Here is a 24,433-nt window from a genome sequence, read left to right as displayed (position 1 = left end):
GTCAACATCGCTGTCCCTCGGAGAATTTGCTTCTTATGCAAGATAGATAGATAGAGTGTGACTTGCCAAGCTGTGGGTTTACCAGTGCTTGAGTGATACATAATGATCTTCGGCGGAGTACAGGATCTACCTAAGATGATCTTTTGCCGATTTACTGACATTGGGTGTGTTCACATAGTATCAGTAGCTATTAGTAGATAGATAGATAGTGTAGTGTAGACCCTAATCCAGGTCCACTGGCAGTTAGTTAGAGCCGCGGTCGTACCTCATCGGTCTCGAGCGCAATATAGCTCCCTCGAATTCAAGATAGCACACACATAGCTATGCACTCACACCCGACATTACCTCCTAAAGCTTTTTGGTAGAAAAGGGAATTCAACCGCCGGTACGAGAATTGTATGGGACCGGCTGTTCCTTCGTGTGATCCCGCCGAAGGGCGAGGGTATCTATAGGTATCTATCTACCTCATCTCATCATTAAATGTGAGTGCAACTGCAGCGCTATGATTCTCCTGATAATCTCCTCTCTGTCTCATGCCCAGCCCAGTCATTCAAAGGTTACACCGTTGTGTTCCGCGGCCGTGTGAAGCTGTATCTGGCTTAGACACATCTCTACTACTTCTAGACAGTGTCCTGAGGTAAACTCTCTCATCTATGAGAGTCGGCTATATAGTGCATCAAAGGCAACACAGCTTGACATTTTAACCACCATGCTCCATCCTCAGAGTGTATTATCGCTTTTCGTCTTGACACTTCTGCTCGTTCCAAACAAAGTCCTCGGACAGTTCAGCGATCAGAGCTTGACAAACACAACGCAGGCTTTCACACAGGCTCAGATTGTACCGGATGTTCTTTCGTCCTTCAATCCTGCAGCTTTACTAGGGGTAGAATTTACGGATCCTTCCACTAATCAATCAGTCAATGTAACTCCAGGAATTCTTTTGAGCATGGAGCGTAAGTCGGAAATGAAATTCTAGCGAACCTTTCCAATGGATAGAATATCTAGAAACAATGAAAGAACCTCAGTTCTTCTTGACGGCCAATGTCACTATTCCGTCGACCATTCCCTACGTCCTGGTGATTATCGATCCTGACGCACCCATGCCACAGAACAACACAGAATCCCAATTTCGTCATATGCTTGGAGGTGACTTCCATGTAGATAATTCTTCCAAGCTTGTGAACACGAGCGCGGCGTTGTCTGATTTCGTAAACCCAACCCCTCCAACTGGGTCAGACCCTCACCGGTGCGTCTTTCCCATGAATAAAACGAAAGCAATATGTTCATCTCACCTCAATCCAGTTATGTCATACTCGCGTTCATACAACCGGCAGATTTCAACTCTACTGGCCCGGAATTGGTTAACGCATCAACACCCAGAAATAATTTCAATCTCACCACATTTGGGGAAGCCGTGAACCTTGGTTCTCCGATTGCCGGAACTTACTTCTTGACGGGTCCTAGCAGTAACAGCAGTGCTTCTTCGACATCTCCTGCCAGCAGCACATCGTCCGCGGCTACTTCGAGCGGCGTAGGAAGATCTCTAAAGGCTCATGGTATAGGTTTGAAGGCTACTTGGGGATTGACACTTGGTTTGGTTATGTACGCACTGTCGTGATTATCTCGCGGGCCAAGCGGTAGTATAATTTAAAGGATTCTGAATCTCATGTAACTGTAAGTGAACAGAATGAAAGAATATAAGCGCCTAACACTGTAAGCGCCGATAGCTTTGCACGTGGTTCAATGCACTGTGAAGCTGAGTCATACTCAATTCTCTTTCTTCTCCTCGATGGCGCTCGCCCGCCCCACGGTAAGTACATGCGTTCAGCTCCAAGCAATGGCCAATTAATCAATTCATTTAGTCGAAGCTTCCCGCCGGTGCCAATCGCATTCTGTTTGTTAAAAATCTGAACTATCAAATCACTGGGGAAGACTTGTATGACCTTTTCGCGCGATATGGAAGTATTCGACAGATTCGGATGGGTAATGAATCAAAGTCGAAGGGAACCGCGTATGTAGTTTTTGACGATGTCATGGATGTGTGTAGTTATCTTTAGCCATTGACTGCTTCTAACTTTGTATTCTAGGCGAAGAACGCGCTCGACCACCTGAACGGCTTCCACTTACAAGAGCGCTACATCGTTGTGCTTTACCATATGCCCGCCAAGCAAGATGCTGCTGCTGCAAAGGCTGACCTAGCACGCCGTGAAGAAGAGCTGGCACAGCTGAAGAAAAAACACAACATTGGAGATGATTAATTTTCGTGTCACCCGCTTTCAACCAAAGCCCGGCATCGCCGTCGAGTCAGATTCTCGGTCTTCTCCGTGATTAAATACTATCTTGCTCTTAGTTCCACGCAACTTTCCACGAGCATGACATGGAAACATGGGATGCCGCTCGTCATTCATCAAGTCAGTAACGAGAACAATTTTCCGACCATATCTTCTTCTACTAATATATACAATGGATGCATTTACTTAGATATAGTTCTTTGTATATCATCATTGTTTGTGAGCAATCAACGATGTGTGTTGCTGCATGTTGGGCAAAGCCTGTCAATGTGTGGCGCTATAGAAGAAGAGTCCAATCGAGCCGAACGTCAGAATGTGACTTGGATCCACCTATCGCAATGGTACTCACAGTACTGCTGTGGGTATTGTCGGCTTAACGGTGAAGCGGTCAAACATAAGTTCACGATTGCAAGTAAACGCGGTACTCACTACTGCCAACATGTTTGGGAGCAGTTAGGGCAGTTTTGTCGATGCGCTGGACTGAACTTGCAGTTGACCAAGTCGCATTTTATCTAAGTCGATAAAAATCATAAGCTGCAGTAAGTACACGCTTAACCAGTGTCCTCACCTCTTCCTCGGGCTGGGTCGGATAGTGTCAAGAATTGATTCAAGAACGTTCACCAGGACGTACCAAATTAACACCATGCCCACATCTATGTTCAATCAGTATCGCCGCCTTTATTGCATTTAGACGTTTACCTGGTGTATATATTGCGAACCCTGCGACAACAACGGTGAGTACGCCAAAGTTAATGGTTATAGATGACGTGTGCTAACCGGCGCCAATAGCACATTTTGGTGAATTGGATACAGAGGAAGTTCGTTGCAGATACGCTGAATGAGGGACGATTGAGCGAAAGTAAGAAGCATTTATAGCTGACCCTCGAAGCCTTCATAGATATTTACGGTCACGCCAATGACGGCAGTCGGTTTATCTGGGAGACTCAAATACTGGTGTTGGTTTGTCAACTACTACACAAAGTCCTTTCGATCATCATCCATCTAGTTGGTCAGCACGGCAAAGTTATGTTGAAGTTCTGGATCGCGTTTCACACCTCTATTTAGTGCACAAAAAATTCTCGTGCTTTGAATCTTAACAAAAGGCTGAGGCAGATTGAATATATGAATGTGTCCACGCATGCTAATTTGCGGCGTAGATTTGCTTTCAAGACTATTCATTTCAAGCAGGAAATAGTACCCATGTAAGACAACTTATACTAGAGCGAGGCGAACGCCGAAAGCAAAGTTCATCAATTCTGACTTGCATTTCAATTTTCTGATCAAGTTGAGCCATAGACGTGTTTACAAGTTTACAAGATGATATTCATCTTTGTCCATGTTCGTTATAGGATAATTAACGCATCCCCTTCAATCCAAAGTAAATTTTCACCCTATTCAAAACTCACTAATTCCCTATTATGCTCGACTGTTTCTATCGAGTCCATTGGCACTCCCAGACCCGGGCGAACAATTTCGTCATGTATGTATCGGATTACAGCTCCGGACGCTGAAATTACTTCGACATTCCCAACGTTACATACATACGGAGAGCTCCAAGCCTGTTCTATCAATGCTCTGGGAAACATCTGATAATGGCCTCGCCTGAAAATGTTCTGTCATTGTTTCAAAATTAGCAGGAGTGCTCCTAAAAAACATTAATCCTACTCTTAGAATACTCGGAAGCGTTGGTTGTATTTCCGTCAATTGACGAAACTGAACGATTTCTTCTCCAGCCACTTCTCTCAAATCGGGCCTCTAAGGCGGAATCAAAAGTCTTTATGATGTGGATGCGGTTAAAGATTGCGTCCCGCAATTTCGATGATAAGTCCACTCTCTGACTCACCCTTCCCTTCTGTCCGCGGCCCAGGAGATTCCAAAATTCCTCTGACGAAGTTTGAGGAAATACGCCACTCCATGCGTTATTCCTTTCAAGTCTGTAGACTCGTTTCTAGGATTGACAAGCCATCTTCACGTTCCAATGTTTTGAACTCGATATGTAAGTACTTTCCAACGGCTTCATGCTCTATGGCTTGCTCTCGGTTTTGATAATCCAGAAACCTACAACGAGTGTGGCATCCATGCAAGTCCGGAATGGGCTATATCATGATCTAATGTAAGATTAAAATGCTTGATGAAAGATACTACCCACTAGTTAGGTAGCGAGCTTCTGGCGCCAGCCTTTTGCAGCGCAGGTCTCGAAATATAGTAATCCTACCATTAAGAATTCTAAGACCGGGACTTCCGCTTCCTACTTACCTCCGTGCTTCAAAGTGCTGTTATGCCACAAAGTTTCTTCGGATTCAAAGGTGAGATCCCGAGGTATTATTCCTGGTGGAAATTATCGCTTTACTCGTCACGTCCTATTCCGGCAATGACCTCAAGAAGGGGGAAGGACGCCCCCAGATGAATCATTCCGAAAATTTGATTGCCTGTTCGATCTTCCAGTATCGATGAAGGACAGTCAACACAGGTCGCAGTACGCCACACCACACGCAACTAGCCACTACGTCAATCAAATGACTCGATTCTTGTCCTTTATATAAGTTTGGATTCAATCAGGTCCTTGCCTACTCCTAGGAACGAATAAAGGAGAGTTTGATCTTTATGATTCAGGGTTCCAGATATAAAAGGCTATCGGTGGCTACAATCGTTAATTGTGTTGACTCTGACCTGCGACGTGTTCGTTCTGGAGGTGAATTCGCAGTCCGCAGCTTTCTTGAGGGCTCGTGTTAACCGTCTAAAGTTGATAGTTAAGTTAATATGCAAGTGGACAACTGTGTCCTTCACAGAAGCACAAGTGACCTCGAGGTTTATTCCGAAGATCTCGTAGTACACTGTCTATTTTACACCTTGCCAGCGCGTGTCCAGGGATTCTGCTGCATAAACACACCGGTGTCTGGAGCGGGATAGTCAAATCTGACTTAGCAGCAGATGGTGAGAAGCGTTGCTAAAACCATCGCTACCACTATATATATATATTATTGATCAATCTCACCGTAACTGGCAGTTAGATACATGGTCAGAATTCTCGCCATATCTTTATAAAAATAGTCTGATGTCTGAAGGTTGAATACTTCAATCTCGAGCATTGTGTCCACAACACTTAGGTTGAAAACTTTCGAGAACAAGGCAATGAACAGCCCCTACTATGATAACAATACACTACAAAGTAAATAGATACCGAAAAACTCGATGACTAGGTACTACATCTGTGAGTCCAGGTACACATTCTACCTTTGGCGAACAACCTACCAATGTCGCAGCTACATATCCTGCCTTTGGTCCACAACCTACCAAAGTCGCAGCTACATATATTCCGATGTTGTTAAATAAGTTCTGCGGCATTTACGGGCATTTCGTCCTAGATTGACATAGAACTTTCAGCAAAATATCGGTCACTCTGTGAACTAATCACATACGATTTGAGTGCTGTAGAACATTTCTGAATAAGACATGAAGGAAGCATGGCAAAAGTTAGTAAGATGGAGACCAAATAATCGTTTCATTTACCAATATCTCGAAGGATTCGAACGTCGTCTACAGTCACAAACTGCAAGAGGATTTCCATTAGTGAAACCGAGTAAGGGGTCTATGTCCGTAAGACTTACGTTGATAGCTACACCCTTACGACCGAAACGACCGGACCGACCGATTCTGTGGATGTAGTTTTCACGATTTCTTTTCAAAGACTTAAGTTTTGAAAAAAAGGGGTACAAAAATGCAAACTCACGCGGGTAGATCGTAGTTGATGACCAACGAGACTTGCTGTACATCGATACCTCGAGCCCAGACGTCCGTCGTGATGAGCACTCGTCTAGAGCGAAGGTTAGGATGAGTCACAAAGGGGCGACACAAGCAACGAAGAACTAACGAAGTGCCACCACGGAACTCTGCCATGATCGCGTCACGTTCTTTCTGTGGCATTTCGCCATGCATCGACGACACCGTAAAATTAGAAGCGCGCATCTTCTCCGTCAGCCAATCAACCTGAGCAGTTGATGAGTGGAATTTGAGCGTGGCAAGGAGGCATTTCAACGCACCTTTCTTCGTGTATTGCAGAAGATGACGGCTTGTGTGATAGTCAAGGTGTCGTAAAGATCACACAAGGTGTCAAATTTCCAATCCTCCTTTTCGACAGCCACAAAGAACTGCTTAATGCCCTCCAGAGTCAACTCATCACGCTTGACGAGGATACGTATTGGGTCGGTCATGAACTTGGTTGTCATTTCCAACACATCGTAAGGAAGGGTAGCGCTAAGGACCACCACCTGCGTTGCTGGGGGAAGGTATCTATACACGTCATAAATTTGCTCCTTGAATCCTTTGTTTAACAGTTCGTCTGCTTCGTCAAGCACAAGCATTTTGATATTTCTTGTGCGTAAGCTTCGACGACGAATCATATCAAACACACGACCTGGTGTGCCGGAAACGACATGTTGGCCGTATTCAAGTTTTCGGATGTCTTCACCGATAGAGGTGCCGCCAATACATGCGTGACATTGGACATTCATATAGTCACCGAGAGCAAGGACGACTGACTGAATTTGGGTAGCCAATTCCCTAGTTGGAGAGAGAACTAGGGCTTGAGTTTCCCGCACAGTTACGTCGATGGATTGAAGGATGGATATTGAAAAAGTCGCCGTTTTTCCTGTACCAGACTGAGCCTGGGCGATGACATCGCGGCCTTGTGTTATTGGAAGAATGGCACGTTGTTGGATGGCCGAAGGCTTCTCAAAGTCTGGCAGGAAGTACAGATTAAGTACAGGTGCAGCAGACGAAAAATCAAAAATGAACTCACTGTAGGCGTAAATTCCTCTAACAAGGTCTTCCTTCAAACCAAGGTCATCGAAGGTTGAAACCACGGATACGGCTTCGGATGATTCGAAAACCAGTTTCTACAAAATATTCAGTGAGAGAAATCGGGGAGACGAAAGATACTTGCTTCGTCACCAGCATTAATTCCCGACATTATGATTTTACGAGTTGAAGGTGCGGAGCGTGGGAGTTATCAGCAAAATCAACTTACCTTTACACTTTCATGGACTCTATTATCGACGTCCAGCGGCAAACTCACGAAGAGATCGAACGCTTTGAACGGGCCCTTTACACACTCCTGTCCAGAAATACTTCCACTCACGAAGGCAAAGTTCAAAATGAACACCGCGCTGCGCAGGTGCTTGACCGAATATCGTCACGAGTAGTCGCACTTAACAATCTCTACGATGACAAGAATGCTCGGGAACAGGAAATCAATTCACTTTCTACGCCTCCCAATCAGCAGAATAATTTAGAGGAATTTTACTCGCGGTTAAGTAAAATACGAGAGCACCACAGCAAGTATCCTGACTCTGTCACAGGAGGCTTTGAATTGGAACTTGCTTCTCTGCTCGAGGAATCCACTCAGGATGACGATGACTATGAGGATGAAGATCGTACGCTGGACAACTGCAGTACTGTTTCTATGACGCTAAACGTTCTGTTACAGCTATTTCTTTACTATTTTCTGGAGAAGAGGTCTATGGAAAGTATCTTGACCTTTACGCAAACCACACCGCATACAATAATCTGAAGAACATTGGAAAACGTCCGGGTTATCTTCAGTACCTCGACCTGCTTCTAGAAGCTCAGAACGGCCCCGTTCATCGAGAACTATCTCAAGAGGCTCGTTCCACAAAGGATTATGAGGCGTACGTGTTTGTTACTCAGTATTATTTGGATCAATTGTCTCATTTCGCGGGTAGATACATCATGGCTTTACATACTTATCTTCTCTCTTTTACGAAAAGAACGCAACCTCTGGGCGACTTCGGGCTCCAACAGCAAGAAGCGACAGTCGAATTCGAGAGATCTTGGGTAGCAGGGGAATTAACCGACTGGAAAGAAGAGAGCAGCAACAGCAAGAAGACATCGGTAAATGGTGGTACTAATAGTAGTGGAATATGGTGTTCAGCATGTACGTTGCGCACCGATGGCACTTTGCCCTTCTCTTACCCGAAAAAAAAAACTTATTTAGGCCAGAAATATTACTCCAAGCAAACGGTGTACGATGCACATCTCACGTCAAAGAAGCACGTCAAAGCTTCCGTAAAACAAGCCCAGAATTCTGCCGATACAGCACCTACAAATCCCAACGGGCTTTCCACTTCCGCAGTCTCCGCGTCCTCCAATCTCAGCTCACTAAAAACCCGCCTTCACAATTCTGCATTACACACACACCTTGTCACCTCCCTCCTGGTCCCGCTTGCAGGAACCCTCAATGACACCAAGTCGAATGTCGAGCGTCGCTTTTCACTTACTGCTCGTGAGCGCGAGCAAGAGCTTCTTGAGCAAGCGAAGCCCAAAAATACCTCTGGGTCGGCTGCTCAGAATGGTCCAAGTGGTGATGGCGATGAAGGCGAGGGGGAAGAAGAAGAGGAAGAGAGGATATACAATCCTCTGAAGCTACCCCTTGGTTGGGATGGAAAACCTATTCCGTATTGGTTGTATAAGCTACATGGTTTGGGTGTAGAGTATCGATGTGAAATATGTTCAGACTTTGTGTACATGGGCAGGTACGTCGTTTGAGTATTCACCTTGCGAATCTATTTTACCCAGCCCTCCCCTGTAGGAAGAATTTCGATCGACATTTTCAAGAATCTCGGCATGCTTTTGGTATGCGTGCATTGGGCCTGCCGAATACAAAACATTTTCATGAGATCACGAAGATCGAGGATGCGCTTGCGCGTGAGTGAGATCATGCTCTCATCGTTATGATTCACTTACTCATTAATTTTACTAGTTGCTGAAAAACTTAAACAGGAAGGGAAGCATGAAGTGTTCGAACAGGAAACTATGGAGGAATTGGAAGATGATGAAGGTAACGTCTATAACAGGAAGACTTACGAAGATCTCAAAAAGCAGGGAATTATCTGATGCATATTTCTGTATCATTGTCCTCCCACATTGTATCTTTCTTGCTCGAAGAAATGCACGTTTTCGACCATTATTATAGACAGAACTTAGGGGCTCACACCCATGACTGCAAGGTTTGTGGGTCTGATGTTATATGACCATGTCCTTAGGAAGAACGAAATCGGCCAACGGTACTGTATATAACCAATCTAAAAAATGGGTGGTGGAGAAGGGTGCTTGCGAGTCACAGGGGTAGGACGGTCTGGGGTCATTATTGCCGCAGAGTAAAGCTCTTCATCCGAAGAAGAAGGCGAAGAAGATAAAGGAGAATCAACAGAACCGTCCTCGTCGAAGGGGTTTTTTGAGTGGCGATATAAATGAGAGTTGAAGGAGAGGATAGGTAGAACACCATCCGGCAAATCTGAGTTACAAAGATAGAGTATTGATAGACGACGCGAAAAGCACGACGAACCTGGCGTGTCCCACCATGTCTGTTCATCACTACTTGGAGGTGGCACTGTGGAGGGTCAGCGTTTGGCTCAGCTGATGTTTTCATTCATGACTAACGTTCATTCGAATGGAAGTCCTCTGGTAGCACCATCGATGCAAGTTTATCATCCAGCTTTTCCCCCGGTTCAGTATGGAGAACACTATCTAATAGTAGGCGAGACAGCGCAGCTCGTTTGACTGGGTCGATGATGCGAATGCTGGGTCGGAAGACAGCGAAGACTACATTGGTCGGAGGTCACTGCCTATGCATTCATGGAGGTAACCAACCATAACATACCGGGTTTATGATCCGAGCCTTTGAGCTCGGCTCTCGAGTACGCAGAAAGATCAAGTTGATGTCCACGGTACAATATACGATCTGTCCAACGATAAGGCTTGAATCTGTCGGAAAAGGTTGAGCGCACCCGTCCAAGCAGGTATTCTCATTTTTTCGCTTGAATCATAGTTGTCTGTGCCTAGGTCGTACCGGTAGCTCGGTCTAAAGAGCAAAGGGCCTTCTTCGTATCCCGAGAACGCGATACCGGCGTCCATAGCTTGCTTGAGCTGGAAACGACAAAATGAGTCGAGATTCAAGGGAGACTGTGAAAACTAGATTTCACCTGATCAGCAGCGAATAAAGTGTCGAATGAATTGGATTCGGCCAAAGACCTCACAGCCTCATTCTCAAGATCGATTCGATAGTTCGTGTCTGCAAGCCATATCACATTTCTGCAAAAGAAAGTTGATGGATACAGACAGGTCATTAAATCGCCACTTACTCATGGCTAGAGATTGTCTTTCCCTTGAGGAAGTGCAGTCCGGTTTCTATCGTACGATAGTCCATGTTTCTTTCTTCGACGTTTGCATGACCAGCAGCCAGATGTGCAGTTATGAAACAGAAAGTTGTGTCGTGATATTGCAGACGAATGCCCGCAGCACCTTTATTTCCGGACATTCCTCTGAGGCCAGTCTATCATCGACTGACATTGTAACACTGATTGGGATCTTTGACTTGGTGCGTACCTTCCGCGTTGTGGCTTCGACATTACGAATGACTGCAGTGAGCTCAGATTTTACAAAAACCATAAGAGCAGTGCCGACCAACTACGAAAACCGTCAGAGATAGTCATAATCGAAAACCTGAATGTATTCACCTGTTCACTGCGAAGCAACACATAGTCCGACTTCTTTTGATGACGTCGGTCCAGGGTTTCAAGGATTTTCCCCTCCCATATCCGTCTACCAACAATAAGTTTAACCCCCCTCAGCAAAGGATGAGATTCACCGCTTCTCTGGGTCTGCTTGGACTATTTGTTGAGCTGTAAGGGGAACGATCTCCTGAAATCCGAGCACAAACATATCCGGACTAGAGGATGTCTAAGTTCAGATACGAATATTTAGATGCATCATGCACTTGCTCGTCGAATGCTAATCCATAACAATAAGCAGCTATTAGTAGCTGTAGAAGAACAGACTCACAATCTCGCGGGAATAACCAAGGTATCAGAGATTCCGATGGCGCCTGCAATGAAAAGAGACTCAGCCGAGAGAATGATGATATCAAAGAAATGAGATAAGTATACGGACCCGACCGTTCAGATTCCAGGTGCCTACGAAAATGACGCATCGCTTATTGTGTGAATATTCGGGCAGTCGTTTGTCCAGCGCAGCTCGAACGGAGTCATGGATAGGGTCGAAGATAGTGACTTGTCTTTGAGAATTCATATTGCCCTGACTCGGAGTTCGATTGGGTTTCATAAAAGATTCTGACAACAACGCACTAAAAACATATCAATCGCAGTCTGCTTCGCCTTGTCTTGAAAATTGTTGATGTATGCCCGGGAAACGCTTTTGGTAGCATCTGAGAATACACCTAAAGGCTTTTCGTGAACATGAGATTCTGATTAAGCACACCTGGTAGAAGACCAACCAGCCAGGGTTCGCTTTCAACTTCGTGTATAACTGGTGTTCAAAGCACCTGTTCCTGCGTATATCTTGGATAAAGCGTCCCCATTTTCTGCCCACAGTTCCCTATGATGTAGCCAAAGAGTATTTGAATGTATCCATTCTCGACGGACGAGTAAGAGATATTGTTCTAGGGTAGTTCGAGATAATATGTCTTGCACAAAATTGGTCCGGTCGAGGCTGATAGAGAACAACAGTTTGAGGATTTCGGAGTAACGCGGTTCGGTGCTCACCAGTCTAAACAGTTAGTCCTAAATATGCCCCGCTGGTTTGTAATGAGATCATGGGAAGTCGTGTCGCACATCGTAAACCCAAATGAATCTACATGGTCAGTGATAGCCTCCATGCGTCTTACACCTCTGTTAGTGGCTGCATATAATCTGAAGAGGTAGGGTATACCTGAGTTCTCGCATGACGCTGTCATGTCCCCCAATCCTGACTTGAGAATGGAAGTCGAAATGAGTGATACTCAATTCATCCCCTAGTCCTGCATGAGCAATGCGGAGATGCCGATCGTACGCACTGCTTAAGATGGCTTCGTTTTCTTTGGTGCCGAGTAAATTTATAGCATGGGTAGGACCATACTCTTCTGTCAAGTGAACAAAATGTCGCTCAAAGGCAGGCTGAGAGGCATGAGGTCGGGTAATCTGTATGCGTTGTCCGAACGTCTGGAGTCCTTGTTGTTCCCAGAATACGGGTACGCTGCCACGGGCCTGCACGTAGCTTGTACAATGCTGGTCAGTACCAAATAATGTTTCTGTCTGCCAAACAGTCAAACACAAAATCATAAAGCATGAACGGAGAAAGGTGAGACAGACTTCAACAAAATTGGCGCAATTTCCGTCGTCGTCTACACCTCGCGTATTGAACCTTGTTCCTGCACGTTTCCATCCAAGGCGGGAAATCAATGAAAGGGTGGCGATGGTAGGAGATCCATTGGTCGGAGGTGCAGGAAGCGCCATTGAGAAAACGCCCACATAACCTTGGATTGTCAATATCTAGAACCCGATCAGCGAATCGAAATGTACAGTGTCGGATTGCAGACATACGATGAACTGGCACCGATCGAAATCGTCACGTTCAAGAGGGTCTAGGCGTTCCCTGAAATCAAGCAGACTGCGCGCGATGTATTCATTCCACACGAATCTTTCATCAAAGGTCCCGATATCATTGGAAATTTTGGGATCTCGCGCCAGGCGCCGTGTCAGCCTTGATGAAAGATCCCAAGAAGAGTCAAGAGCATAGTAAAATGTTCCCGAAGATATAATTTTGCTCAGAGGAGCGCATGGATGTTCGTAAGCTTGAGGATTGTTGTAGTCTCGATCTGGGGAGTCAACATTTGACACCGCGTCAATATCATCCCAAAGTGACGACGTAAGACTGTAGAATGCGACTTCGTGTATTCGAGCAACAGCCTCTGGAGCTGTTTCCGAGGGCCGAGTGTTTCCTACCTCGGCCGCGCTTGTGACAACCGCGAGGAATAATTCTACAACGATCCTCATGAGGATAGCTTACAGGTCGACAAATAATGAAGCCCACCATTCTCTACAGAAATCATCCCAAGACAGCCCTTCACTCCCCTCTGGGTCAGTCTGACAACATTCAACAAATCGACTTCATCTTTTGGTAAGAATTCAACAACAGCTTGTGTGCTGTTAACACCGGCACGAAATACGAGAGCTTTTCTAGGCTTTCCATCCCGTTCTTCAGAAGGGCTGGTAATGAGAATTAGAGTCCTCGGGTGGCTACCCAAATACAAGTACATGGAGCGTAAGAGACCAGATCCGGGCGCTTATTCCAGTTATATCGCTACACTTGCGTTGAGTCTCGTGTTCAAGCTTTAAGTTTCAAGCCTTTCAAATTCTTAAGATCATTTCGCTCTTTTCAAATCAACTCCAGTATCCGAGAACGGTCTTTCATACTCTGCATGGTCGAGCTATCTGTACGTTGTATTGCAAGTTCATGGTCCGTAGGATTCGTTTATATGTCCTTTCATCTCCAATTTGCGATCACCCTTTCTGCTCTACAGGACGCAAATAATGACCCTCTAATTTTGGTCCATTAATGAAATCCTATCTCTAAATCAGCGCAGCAACCCATTCTTCATGAGTTTGTCCTTGCCACGTCCGAAACTATGACCTGACACATAGGTTCAGTTTTCTGTAGACTAGAACATACGCGAAGGAAGAAGCGATAGTCCTGAAGATGTTCTGCATGGAAGTTAGAATGTCAACCATTGGAGTATGGATTCACGAGTTGCCTAAAACGATAAACATAGTTTGGTGGGAAAGTGCTATGGAAGGTATCATTCCACTACTTTGCGTTTCGGTCACTTCGAACAATATCATCCAGGGAAATTCCACCTTTCTCGCATAGACTGCGGAAAATACCATCTGTCTTTTGGAAAAGACTCAACGGAGTATCAAATTCCTGGGCATAGTCAAAAACTGTTACACAACTGGAAGTTGCTGCGAAAGAAAAGATACTCACTGCTACAGTCCCCTGATCCATAACTAGGATGCGATCGTACGAAATAATAGTCTGAAGACGATCTTTAAACGCAAAACTCATATCAACGGGATATCTTTGCAAAGATTTGTATGAAAATCCCTACGAGCAATGCATAGCATAGTACAGTTTTTGAACTGTGAGTGAAGACTCCTTTGAATCTTGGTCTCTGTCACTGGATCAACTGATGCACTTTGTATCAAGTCAGCAATCAGTCGTAGGGAGTCGTTGTTTTTCCTTACGTCGCCTCGTCCAGAATCACAACCTTGCTGTTCTTGACTAGAGCGCGCGCAATACTGAGTAATGCCCGCTGACCAACACTTAGATTCGCTCCCTCGGGTTCGACAACCGTGTCGAGCGTGATGGCTTGCACACTTGACTTTTCGTCCAAAGTCACGGTTATGTTGTCCGTCGAAGAATCAGATTGAGGATCCTCGACCAAATATGACCTATGGAGAGCATCCCACAGTTGTGGATCATCATATTGTGAAAAAGGATCGAGGTTGGTGCGAATAGTCCCTTCACATGACATTTAGTGGCCGGGATTGTTTGAGAGAGTGTATGATATACATACCACTAATCAACGTTGGCTGTTCGAAGCCCGATAAGTATTTCAAAATTCCAAGGAACCAAAATCTGACTTGCCTCTTGAGGGATCATAGATATTTTTGTCCTCAAGCTTCTCAACCCGATCTGCGATATATCAATCCTTTCAATTTTTAGTCAGCGATGTGTTCTGTTCTTCCGTCTGGGTAGAAGCATACCCATCAATTGTGATTGTTCCTTCAAAGTTGACAATACGGAGCAAGGTCAAAATGAGCGATGATTTTCCAGCACCTTGACGTTCATACTCAAGTCAATGTGCATATAAATATTGCTATGAATCAGATATCACCTGTGCGACCCACAATCCCGATTTTTTCATTTTCCCCAATCTCAATGTCCATATTGTGTAGAACGTTAGGTAGACCAGGTCGATAGGTCATGCAAACATCTTTGAAACGTATGATACCATCTTGGGGCCATGATGGAGGTGGTTCAGAGGCTTTGATTTCATGAGGGGGCTCTTGTGCAATGGACTCCGGTTGACCATAATGAACAGCTAATGCTGTAGTCAAAATCTTGAAACAATCAGATAAATTTTGAACAGGAAACCTCGTTCAACTGCATTCATATAATTCTGAGCTGTAGTCAGTCTTTCAGTTCTGAGATACGTAGGGAATGAAGACCAACCTCAATTTCCGCCGACTGTCTTGTTACTACTCCACATAATTGAGTGAGGGTCGCTAATTGTTGTGGAGTCAGTGTACAGATGGACTTGCAAAAAGAAAAGGAGTATACTAGAATATGTCAGGATTAGGCCAATTTGAGCAGCATTGATTCCAGATATCCCTATAACTGCAAATAATGAAACCTAGGAATTTGTTGCTCGGCTGTAAGTTTTCGAAAAAATCAATTAAACAAAATCAACCCATACAAAAAAGACGAGTATAGCTCCTAAACAATCAACCCGTATAGCAAGCCACCTGTATACAAGCTCTGAGATGGGTTTTTGATTATGTTTATAAAGGAGAAATACCTTTGTGTAGTAACAGTTATAAATAATGCTCGATTTTCGAGGTCAATGTAATATTGATTATCCTGAATGAATCTTGGAATCTTTCCGTAACTACGAATTGTTGGTAGGCCTGAGATTTAAGTAATGAATCATCTTGGCCAGGCTGACTTTTAGAGGTAAGTGTACATACCGGTCAGAGATTCCGAGACTTGAGCATAGAGCAAGGAGCGCAACATAGCATCTTAAATCGGGAGAATCAATCTTCAATTTAATGATACCTTGTCATATAATTACCAAGGCGTCTGATCTCTCTGGCACCTGCTTTATAGAATAAGGCAAAATAATAGTAGCCAAACGCAATCACAAAGACTGCGATGACTAAATTCATTATCAACAAGGCTGAAATTGATGTCAAATTTTCGCGAAGACTCACTAAAGTAGGGTTCAAGGATAGAAATGACTATCACAGCTCCGATGACATTCGCTATAGTCAGAATAACTGTAATACAGCAAGTTTCGGTTTCATTTTCAGATGAATTTCTAAAAGATCGCATACAAAGACGGACAGATGCTGGACTTCTGTGAGCACACCGGAAGTTCAGAAAGTTTGGACATGACTTACTCGGAATTTGATTGTCAATACCTACAATCATGTCAATATTTGACTACCCACAAATGCAATTTGAAATAATGTCAACATACTGTCAATATCCTTCCCAAGCAAACTCTGAATTCGACCTAACGGCTGCATTATACTTCAATACACAACAAAAGATTTCGTAGAAAATATAACTCACTGTCGTGTCAAAGAAAGACATTTGTGCAAATATAATATTGAAAATGACATCTTGATGCAAATTTATTGACACAAATTTTGACAATGTATCAACTGAAAGACCCCTGTAAATCAAATTTCAGAGAATATTCAATTTGACAATCAAGTACGGCAACATACATTAAAAATGTAAACATTGCTTGGGATATGCCCAGGCATGCATATAGGATTTGATAAAAGGAGAAAGGTTTGAGGAATGTACTTTATGATCACTATGTCAATATTGATATTTCAAGAAAGAAGAAAGAATACTCATAACATACTTTGCTTGCCACCAGACAAGTGTATAAGTGTTTACAATTTGACTTCCTTGCATGAGCACAATCGAAGCAACAATCAATGGGATAGTAATCAAGCCCCGGCCAGCTTGGACATATGACCAATAAACTTTGAAAAACAGTTGTCAAATACCAGGAATGAAACACTTTGGAAGACCCATACCAGACCAAGGCACGGATCCCGTGCTCCGTTTTTCTAGTTTAATGAGCTTTCCACCATCTTTTCCAGTCCCTGCACCTCGTTGCTGTGCATTAAAACCAGGCATTGCATCTGTCTGGGCTTCCACATTGTTTGACAATGTCTCTCCTTCTCCTAGGACTTGTAAAGGAAGAGGTGGGCTATTTATATGAAGTGGGTAGATAATGCCCCCTTCCATACTGTAAACTCTGTCACAATATGGCAGAATGTGCATGCTGTGTGTAACAAGAATGACAGTTTTTCTTTCTTGAATTAATGGACCAATAGCACCATGAAACAAAGCCCTTCCAACATGTGCATCAACTAAGTTTACCATTAGTAACAGCCACATGATGCACTGGTAAAGATAACTTCACCTGCAGAAAGTGGATCATCAAAGAGGAAAACTTCTGCATTGCTATATAAAGCCCGAGCAATACTAATCTAATCAAAGGAATTAGGAAAACATTCAGAACTTAGATATATCAGGAATTACTCTTTGCTTCTGACCACCACTAAGGTTGACTCCTTTCTCACCAATCTGACCAAACTTGAATATTATAATTGTGAATAGAAATGAAACCAATTACTTACCTCAGTTAAATCACCATCAGCCATAATTTCTAGATCAGGCAACAGACATGCAACTTCCACAACTCTCCAATACTTTTCTTCATCAAAGGGTTCACCAAACAAGATGTTATTTTTCTACAGATTTGATATCAATGATTGATTGTTGCCATACAAAACAAAACTTACAACAGTGGTATTCTGAATCCATGGAATTTGGGGGCAGTAAGCAACTTTTCCACCAAAAGAGAATGACCCTTTGACCACTCTCATTTCTCCAATGAGACCTTGAAATAGACTTGACTAACAGCAAATTTGGATGAGTGACCAGCAACTATTAGAGGCAGAGCAAAAACTGACTTTACCACTCCCACATTTGCCAACAATTGCTGTTAAAGAATGACATGGAATCTCAAGACTAATATTCCGCACTTGAAAAGGCTCCAGTTCTTGTGCATTATCAAAAGAGTAAATGTTGGGTTTCTTCTCTTCAGGTATAGATAGTTCCCATGTAAACGTCAGGTCCTTAGTTTGAAGAGCTGAACCTTGCATGGGGTCAATGATAAATGGAGTTTGCGACAAAATTTCAGCATGAAATATCTTTGATAATCTTGCCAAAGCATTCTGGGCATCTGCCGTGACAGACATGGCTCGAGGAAAAAACATCATTGGTTGTCTCAAGAGCTATGATCAAAAAGTAGAATGAGTTCAAGACCAATCAGGTGTGGACATTTGCTTCACCTGAAATAAACTGAGTGATGAAAAAACAACAGCAATGTCGAATTCTGCACTGAGTTTGGTATAAGTGACAAATGCAAGAGTTGCAGCTAGTACTGGTATTGAATATGCAAATGCAGTACTAGGCATATCAAATTAGTTTATAGGTATTTTCTTGGCAGAAAAGTCTTACTTAGCAGATTGGATGTTGTTCATTTTTTTGATACCAACCATTTCTTGAGTTCGAGTTTGTGCAATTCCTAAACAATTATTTTAGCCTACAAAAATCCCCAAATCAACGTTAATGAATTACTCTGGATGAAAGGAAATTCATAGGAGAAATACTTGACAATACGCATAGTGCCTGGAAAGGTTAGTACTGAACAAATTACAAATATTGACTAGCTTACTGAACACTTCTGCCAACAGCTTAGCTCGCCGATCAGTGAAGATATTTGATGCCTTCCGAATCTTCAGACGGTGCGCCATAACTTGGCTTTGTATCGGAGCAACCAGTAAGAAAAGTGCAAAGCCAGCCAAAGCTGAAGGACCAAGCTTCGCAGTTTTGTCAGCACAGATATGCAGCCACAAGAATACATACCTCCACCAGAAGAATAATAAGGCAGACCATAACCTGTATTGGTGCAGTCCATCCTTGTATGACATTGGCATAAATTCCCAAGTTAGATCCAGTATACATACCCGCATGCTGTGATAAAGATAAGTCTTGCTATAAAATGCCATTATGAAAAGATTGAACTCACAAACCACTGAGAAGCTGCATCAATTCGACTTATCTACACTCCATGATCAGAACAGTGTTTGGAGTTCAAGGACTACTCAAACACTCACGTCCGTTGAAATACTATTCACTAACTTTGCGTTTGTGTACTCTATGCGAGCTCTACCTGTCAGAACAACACTACGTTTGTACACAGAATTTGTCAATGCCCCACGAGCAAGGACACCAGTTGTCATAGAGCGCCAGAAGAACTGTATATTGGTTTCAAGATGGAATCGTGAATATATTAGTGGTTATATGTACCTGGTGCTGGCATATACTTGTGCATATCACCATCAAGAAGAGTCCAATTGCCATCGCGACACCTTTTCCAATGCTTGGTATCTCTGTTCCGTTTTCACGGGAAGCAGAGCGCTCCTTTGCAAAATTGATAATTGCCTAAAAAAATGGAACACCAAACATAAATCAGAGACTCCTCGACTACAGACAATGTAGAAAAAACCTTGACAACCAAAGGACCCATCATCTGACAGGTGTCTCCGAAAACCTAGTTGTGTTTCCGTGAGTGGTCATAAGTCGTTCATTGGGAAGCTGCTAATTAGATACCTACCTTGAAAGCTCCTCCGACCCAGAAAAGATGACCAAATACTTCGTTCAAGCTCCATGCAAGACTAGCATTCCGTTTTCCACCCACTTTGCGCCAATGGACTTCCAGAGACTGGCGACGACTACGAGGATCACTTGATGCAAGTGCCTTAACAAACCACAAAATGCGTCTCAGGGCTCCTGGGGCTATCTTCCCGAGCTCCAATTTCATGTTCCATTCGCTCGCCTGCTGTACTCTCCGAGTCCATGCGTTGTCTAGTTGCTCGGAAAGGTTTGCGGCAGCCATTGTTTCATCCATCTTCCAGAGATCAGAGGCTTGCAATGTACGTTGATAGCCTAAGACCTAGTCTCAGATTTCAGTCGATGCGCTCGCAGCGGTCAAATTAGAACGAAAAAAGCATACCATCAACGGCGTGACCCAAGAATATGTTAACTTTGAAAACAGAGACGCATTCACGATCGGGATGACCTGCACAAGACTGCTTTAAATGATAATCGATAAAAGAACGCCCGAAATTCGGCGCACAGGAGCGTCTGCCATGGTCTCTTTCGGAGGAAGAGGAAGAGCTTTTGGAATCCTAGTTTCCTGGGCGGTAAGCAAAACATCGACTGGAGGAAAAACAGACCGACCACAGCTGCCACCATTTTGTTCGAATACGAGTGATATCTTCACCTACGTCGAGGTGAATAATATCTGAAGGTATGTAGTCAGGAGATTGTACGCTGGTAGACTTAATTTCGCGTGGTTCAGTTTTTTCTGTAGACATCATGAGATGAAAATTGGACCCGCGAATCTTTATTCAGAGGACACAACATGCCTTTTAAACTTGCAAGACATCGGACCGACAATAATATGTTCGAGTGGTTTGGCTGGCAGTGGTATGAGAACAAGCAACAAAATTCCAGGTCAAGATTCACACGTTCTGAAGTTCATAATGAGCGTGTTATGCATGCCCTAGAACTGACGACTTTCTAAACCCCCTTCATTCCTTCTCCAAGAAAATATGACAATGATCTCGTATTAATCCCAGGTCGGACCGTGCAGCGCAGAAGAAATCCAAGTTCTCAGCACTTTAATTCCAGCCCAGCGTTTCACATACTCCAGGTCTGCTGGGGAAGGCTGGGGAAATTGATTTGTACTATCTCCCACAGACGGTTAAATCTACGTTGGTTGACCCATCGTCTAATGTATTGATTTTTCCTCTTTCGGGGCCGTGAATCAGCATGAATCCTTGTGCCTTTTCCGTTGATGCTACCCTTCTCCTCATAGAAACCTTACCCATTCTCCTCTTTATGATGATCTCCCACAAGATAAGACACTGTAGACCATTTGTCGAGGCTACCTCACCATTCAACGTTCCTATCCACAAACAATTTTAACGACGGGAGTCACGAAGTTTTCTAAGGTTCGAGCGCTTTATCTCGCACGATGCACGCAACAATCATGCGGACGTTGTTTCCCTCGTACTCAGGGGAATGAAAATCTCAAATGGACTTTTATACACCTGCACAAAAGATCCTCACATTCAGAGAAAAGGATATTCCCGGAGGATCATACTCCATTCAGGCTCCGAGTCGGACCTTTTATTCTAGACTAGAACGACCGTGATTTCTGGGACGCGAGACTACTATTGTTCATACATGGGGAATTCGCGGTGCGTAAAATATTGACATCTAAATACCATCATAGTAATACTACTATTGACCCAGTATGTAGATACCACATGGTGTAATGATTTTTTTCCCTACATACGTCCTTCGATGCAAACTCGAGCGACATGTAGATATACTAGAGCTGGGGTGTTGACTTTTCGCCACGGTAATGAACCAAATTGGGGAAAGGGGAATAGACATGCTGCCATTGAAACGTTAATGGTTTTGGTAAAGAAGAGCTGAGGAAATCTCACGTCGCGGTAAGAACCTTGAAGTCTCATTCTCATTAAACACTTCCCAGATACTACGGAGCTGCACGGGTCCAGCCACGCTTTGTGTAGTCCATGATCAGCAGGTATAACCCTTTTCAAATGGCGTCTGAGCATTTCCCATCCAGATCCGTCGTAATGCATCCCGAGAACGCGAATTAGACGTTGAACATGATTATGGATGAATGTGTGGTAAAATTTGGGGTACGCTTCTTCCACAGTTTCCGTTGCAATGCAGTGACCTTGAAGGAATGCGAAATCGGTGCCGATGGATTTCACTAAAGTTGGGGGGTGTATGCGCAGCCCACCGAGATCTCGAATTACGAAACCTAGGAGACGTCCAGTGCTTATATCGAATCTAGCGAGGACATTCTGCGCATGGGCTTCGAACGCAACGCCATTGTGTACAAGAGGCGGAATTAACGCCTCACAGGCAAGACGAAGGTAGCTAGGGGAGATTGGTCGGCGAGGGTCATTCAATAAACAGATGCTTACTGGTCTAAAAATTCTGCCTTCTTCTCGTTTGTGTCCAAGCCGAAAGTATGTTCAACAGCGGAAACTCCCTTCAGGCTACCAGTGTGGCCAGACTCCAACAGAGCTGCACATACGATCACATTTTCACCGTTTCGGGGCTGGAAGTAATTACGCAAGATGGCAGTAAAATGTTTTGCGAGGTCCGGATCCACACCTCGATAGACAGCGCTGGCAGGCTCGCACTCTATAGTCAGCAACTTGGGATCGATCGAAAGTTTGGGAACGACGATTTCAGAGAATCGCGGACCAAAGTCAGCTGTGTAGTGTGAGATTGTTCTCAGGGCAGAAGATATTTTGACCCCCACGGAAAGTTTCAAACTCATTCCCGGAAGTTCAGGAACGAGCACAGTCCTGAATTATATCAAATGAGAACCGCTCACAACGTCGATAATTTTGGGATTACCGACCTTGTACTTGATTGGGCAGAAGCGATGACGTGAATACGAGGATCGAGCGCTTGTGCGTCAGAGAATTTGGCGAGGATTGTATCCAGCTGAATTTCATGAACAGGCATAATAACCGTAGATTCGTCAGAGGGTAATTCAAGACCTGCATTTTGAGCCACGGTGGAAGCCAATTTTTTTATGATGGATTCAAACTGGCCCAAGATACTCAGGCTGGACCTCGGGACGCGAACAAAACAAATTTTGGGGTGTGTCCAGTCATAAGAAACTATGTCGATAGGTAACATTCGCGCACGATGCATCTAAAAACATTTAGAACCTTAAAGGGTTAAGGGTAACAAATCCTACTTACGGGGTGGGTCGGATGTCCTTCAACGAGACTTTGTTCCCATTCAATGGGTGAGCTACCGATGGAAGGGCATGTTGGCGCATCTTCATATGCAAGCCCTTGATTTCGGTCAGAAACGATTAGAAACAGGATCGACGTTGACGATCTAAACCTACTTTGCCAATAAAATGAACTGGACAATTCATTCCGGATGGAGTCCCTCTGTACCGTAGGAAGCACTAGTTCATTGGCAAAACGCGACCATAACAGGATGGGATCTTCAAGTCGTGCAAGAGTAGCATTCGCAAGTTTCCAAGGAGGAGGCGTAAGGACAGAGAAAACGGCGGTTTGAAATTGGGTTTCGAAAGCCTATATTCAACTTTGAGTTTAAGGATATAAAGATATGGCAATGAGGTTCAAAACTGACGGATGCAAAATGGGTTGAAGGGTTCTCTGTAACCTCGTAGATCTCAGGAAGCATATCAAGAGGATCTACAAGTGCAACAATGCTTCCGTGCTCTTGAAACACGCTTTCCAATTTGAGAATCGGCTCATGATATAGAGGGACAATCGCATAGATGTCGGAGGATACAAGAGCTCGAGAGATTGACGGATTCTCCGAGATAAGATTTGTAGAAAGTATAACCATGATCCCGGCTGCTGAACCGACATGAGGTGGGAGTGGAAGATAAAAGGCCCGTAATAAAGACTCGGTTACAAGACAGGAAAGAAGACGAGACCAGATCGCATATGCTGCGCGCGCATCTGGTGGTAGTTGAAAGGGTTCGGAAGGTATCATTTGCGAAAAATGCTTTTCGATTTCGAGACTCAGGTCGGGCAGGAAATTGGGCGGATGATTCAAAACGCGGAAGGTCCCCTTTTAAGCACCAGAACTAGCCATAAACGGGCTCCGGGCCAAACATAGAATTCCAAGCCGAAAGGCAGATGGCATTTCTAAACACAGACATATATGTCAGTTGCTCCATACCTATCTGAGTTTATTTTCACTCAATAAAATGCATTTTCAGTAGACCGTGTCTGTTAAGTGCTCAAATGGAAGATTCATCACAGGAGATGATATTTTCTCAAAGTAACAAGGAACGTCCTGAGTAGCGCAGTCGCAAAGTGAGAGCTTGGGAGCGAGTCAGAGACCTCAAACACTCTTGAAACTGCCAGGGCGCGTTTATTCTTATCAGATAAGATCAGAAAACGAACATCAGATAATACTACCCAGGCGTAACTCAGTTACTGCGCAAGTACTCGACACGGTAGCCCGCCACTGAACAAGTACTCGACGATGAGCCCTAAGACCGCCACTGAAATACACCATGCTGTTGCTATGTGCTTCCAGACTTAGTTTATTCACGAATTGATATTACTCGACAAGTTCCACATTGCAAGTACAGCTGAGCTTTCCAAGGCTTCACATCTAATTTTCGGCAAGCGATGCGCAGCCATCCCTTCGCAGGCGCCGAACATTGATTCGGGGTGGTCCCAAGGGATAGGTTATTCTTCAATTCTCAAGCACGGACTCGCATGATTCGCATGATTCGCATAGTGGAATAAAGCCAAGGATTTCCCTATTTCTACAAGACATGATGGGATTTGCTAGCCTTC

General features: G+C 44.1%; 7 protein-coding genes across 7 annotated transcripts; 3 read left to right on the top strand and 4 right to left on the bottom strand.

Annotated features, from left to right (window-relative positions):
* The first annotated feature begins 488 nt into the window (after positions 1-488).
* Positions 489-1,706, top strand: C8R40DRAFT_1096888 (phosphatidylethanolamine-binding protein). The gene is made up of 3 exons (XM_046227753.1): positions 489-953; positions 1,006-1,246; positions 1,303-1,706. The coding sequence occupies exons 1-3, from the start codon at positions 710-712 to the stop codon at positions 1,616-1,618; spliced, it is 801 nt and encodes a 266-aa protein (XP_046088073.1). The 5' UTR covers positions 489-709; the 3' UTR covers positions 1,619-1,706.
* Positions 1,707-1,789: 83 nt separating this feature from the next.
* Positions 1,790-2,258, top strand: C8R40DRAFT_1041499 (uncharacterized protein; the record flags this gene model as incomplete). The annotated part of the gene is made up of 3 exons (XM_046224004.1): positions 1,790-1,810; positions 1,863-2,039; positions 2,088-2,258. The coding sequence occupies 3 exons, from the start codon at positions 1,790-1,792 to the stop codon at positions 2,256-2,258; spliced, it is 369 nt and encodes a 122-aa protein (XP_046088072.1).
* A 3,358-nt stretch (positions 2,259-5,616) lies between these two features.
* On the bottom strand, positions 5,617-7,260 carry C8R40DRAFT_1159873 (P-loop containing nucleoside triphosphate hydrolase protein; the record flags this gene model as incomplete). Its single annotated transcript, XM_046229945.1, has 9 exons — positions 5,617-5,652; positions 5,711-5,733; positions 5,802-5,841; positions 5,900-5,969; positions 6,022-6,105; positions 6,163-6,278; positions 6,332-7,029; positions 7,090-7,186; positions 7,234-7,260. 9 exons carry the CDS (start codon positions 7,258-7,260, stop codon positions 5,617-5,619), a joined length of 1,191 nt encoding a protein of 396 aa, XP_046088071.1.
* Positions 7,261-7,300: 40 nt separating this feature from the next.
* C8R40DRAFT_1096876 (uncharacterized protein) lies at positions 7,301-9,274 on the top strand. The gene is made up of 6 exons (XM_046227752.1): positions 7,301-7,723; positions 7,777-7,978; positions 8,033-8,244; positions 8,305-8,842; positions 8,899-9,014; positions 9,070-9,274. Exons 1-6 carry the CDS (start codon positions 7,330-7,332, stop codon positions 9,201-9,203), a joined length of 1,596 nt encoding a protein of 531 aa, XP_046088070.1. The 5' UTR covers positions 7,301-7,329; the 3' UTR covers positions 9,204-9,274.
* C8R40DRAFT_1183075 (DNase I-like protein) lies at positions 9,045-13,401 on the bottom strand (the record flags this gene model as incomplete). The annotated part of the gene is made up of 19 exons (XM_046232979.1): positions 9,045-9,603; positions 9,655-9,699; positions 9,750-9,911; positions 9,970-10,050; positions 10,097-10,235; positions 10,292-10,400; positions 10,451-10,641; positions 10,695-10,775; positions 10,826-10,910; positions 10,957-11,037; positions 11,147-11,193; positions 11,259-11,402; positions 11,453-11,544; positions 11,623-11,816; positions 11,870-11,986; positions 12,036-12,397; positions 12,455-12,634; positions 12,686-13,122; positions 13,176-13,401. 19 exons carry the CDS (start codon positions 13,399-13,401, stop codon positions 9,392-9,394), a joined length of 2,985 nt encoding a protein of 994 aa, XP_046088069.1. The 3' UTR covers positions 9,045-9,391.
* Positions 13,402-13,949: 548 nt separating this feature from the next.
* On the bottom strand, positions 13,950-20,395 carry C8R40DRAFT_1041313 (ABC protein; the record flags this gene model as incomplete). The annotated part of the gene is made up of 38 exons (XM_046223989.1): positions 13,950-14,066; positions 14,127-14,188; positions 14,251-14,336; positions 14,387-14,663; positions 14,786-14,853; positions 14,909-14,981; positions 15,040-15,246; positions 15,300-15,324; positions 15,378-15,430; positions 15,486-15,558; positions 15,622-15,670; positions 15,724-15,832; positions 15,893-15,943; positions 15,997-16,080; positions 16,136-16,201; positions 16,369-16,447; positions 16,500-16,602; positions 16,658-16,738; positions 16,801-16,924; positions 16,979-17,317; positions 17,371-17,437; positions 17,490-17,534; positions 17,588-17,701; positions 17,753-17,866; positions 17,924-18,247; positions 18,305-18,422; positions 18,474-18,540; positions 18,594-18,644; positions 18,691-18,835; positions 18,882-18,934; positions 19,041-19,077; positions 19,133-19,273; positions 19,326-19,460; positions 19,525-19,569; positions 19,633-19,971; positions 20,032-20,097; positions 20,155-20,206; positions 20,259-20,395. 38 exons carry the CDS (start codon positions 20,393-20,395, stop codon positions 13,950-13,952), a joined length of 4,176 nt encoding a protein of 1,391 aa, XP_046088068.1.
* Positions 20,396-21,224: 829 nt separating this feature from the next.
* C8R40DRAFT_1271692 (IucC family-domain-containing protein) lies at positions 21,225-23,714 on the bottom strand. Its single transcript, XM_046234057.1, has 7 exons — positions 23,244-23,714; positions 22,993-23,185; positions 22,841-22,935; positions 22,492-22,790; positions 22,046-22,435; positions 21,536-21,998; positions 21,225-21,483 (listed from the first exon to the last, which is right to left on the bottom strand). The coding sequence occupies exons 1-7, from the start codon at positions 23,613-23,615 to the stop codon at positions 21,418-21,420; spliced, it is 1,878 nt and encodes a 625-aa protein (XP_046088067.1). The 5' UTR covers positions 23,616-23,714; the 3' UTR covers positions 21,225-21,417.
* Positions 23,715-24,433: the final 719 nt, after the last annotated feature.

The sequence above is a fragment of the Lentinula edodes genome (assembly GCF_021015755.1).
Source record: "Lentinula edodes strain Le(Bin) 0899 ss11 chromosome Unknown C8R40scaffold_11, whole genome shotgun sequence".
Lineage (NCBI taxonomy): Eukaryota > Fungi > Basidiomycota > Agaricomycetes > Agaricales > Omphalotaceae > Lentinula > Lentinula edodes.
This window is presented reverse-complemented; position numbering and strand designations above follow the sequence as displayed.

What these genes read in the sequence shown, in the direction of transcription:
- C8R40DRAFT_1096888 (XM_046227753.1), top strand. Translation starts at nt 710, where the DNA reads ATGCTCCATCCTCAGAGTGTATTATCGCTTTTCGTCTTGACACTTCTG. An exon ending in AATTCTTTTGAGCATGGAGC is followed by an intron (nt 954 to 1,005) that starts GTAAGTCGGAAA and finishes TAGAATATCTAG; the next exon opens with AAACAATGAAAGAACCTCAG. An exon ending in ACTGGGTCAGACCCTCACCG is followed by an intron (nt 1,247 to 1,302) that starts GTGCGTCTTTCC and finishes ACCTCAATCCAG; the next exon opens with TTATGTCATACTCGCGTTCA.
- C8R40DRAFT_1271692 (XM_046234057.1), bottom strand. Translation starts at nt 23,615, where the DNA reads ATGATACCTTCCGAACCCTTTCAACTACCACCAGATGCGCGCGCAGCA. An exon ending in CTTCAACCCATTTTGCATCC is followed by an intron (nt 23,186 to 23,243) that starts GTCAGTTTTGAA and finishes AGTTGAATATAG; the next exon opens with GCTTTCGAAACCCAATTTCA. An exon ending in CAGTTCATTTTATTGGCAAA is followed by an intron (nt 22,936 to 22,992) that starts GTAGGTTTAGAT and finishes ACCGAAATCAAG; the next exon opens with GGCTTGCATATGAAGATGCG.
- C8R40DRAFT_1096876 (XM_046227752.1), top strand. Translation starts at nt 7,330, where the DNA reads ATGGACTCTATTATCGACGTCCAGCGGCAAACTCACGAAGAGATCGAA. An exon ending in TGGAATATGGTGTTCAGCAT is followed by an intron (nt 8,245 to 8,304) that starts GTACGTTGCGCA and finishes AAACTTATTTAG; the next exon opens with GCCAGAAATATTACTCCAAG. An exon ending in GACTTTGTGTACATGGGCAG is followed by an intron (nt 8,843 to 8,898) that starts GTACGTCGTTTG and finishes CCTCCCCTGTAG; the next exon opens with GAAGAATTTCGATCGACATT.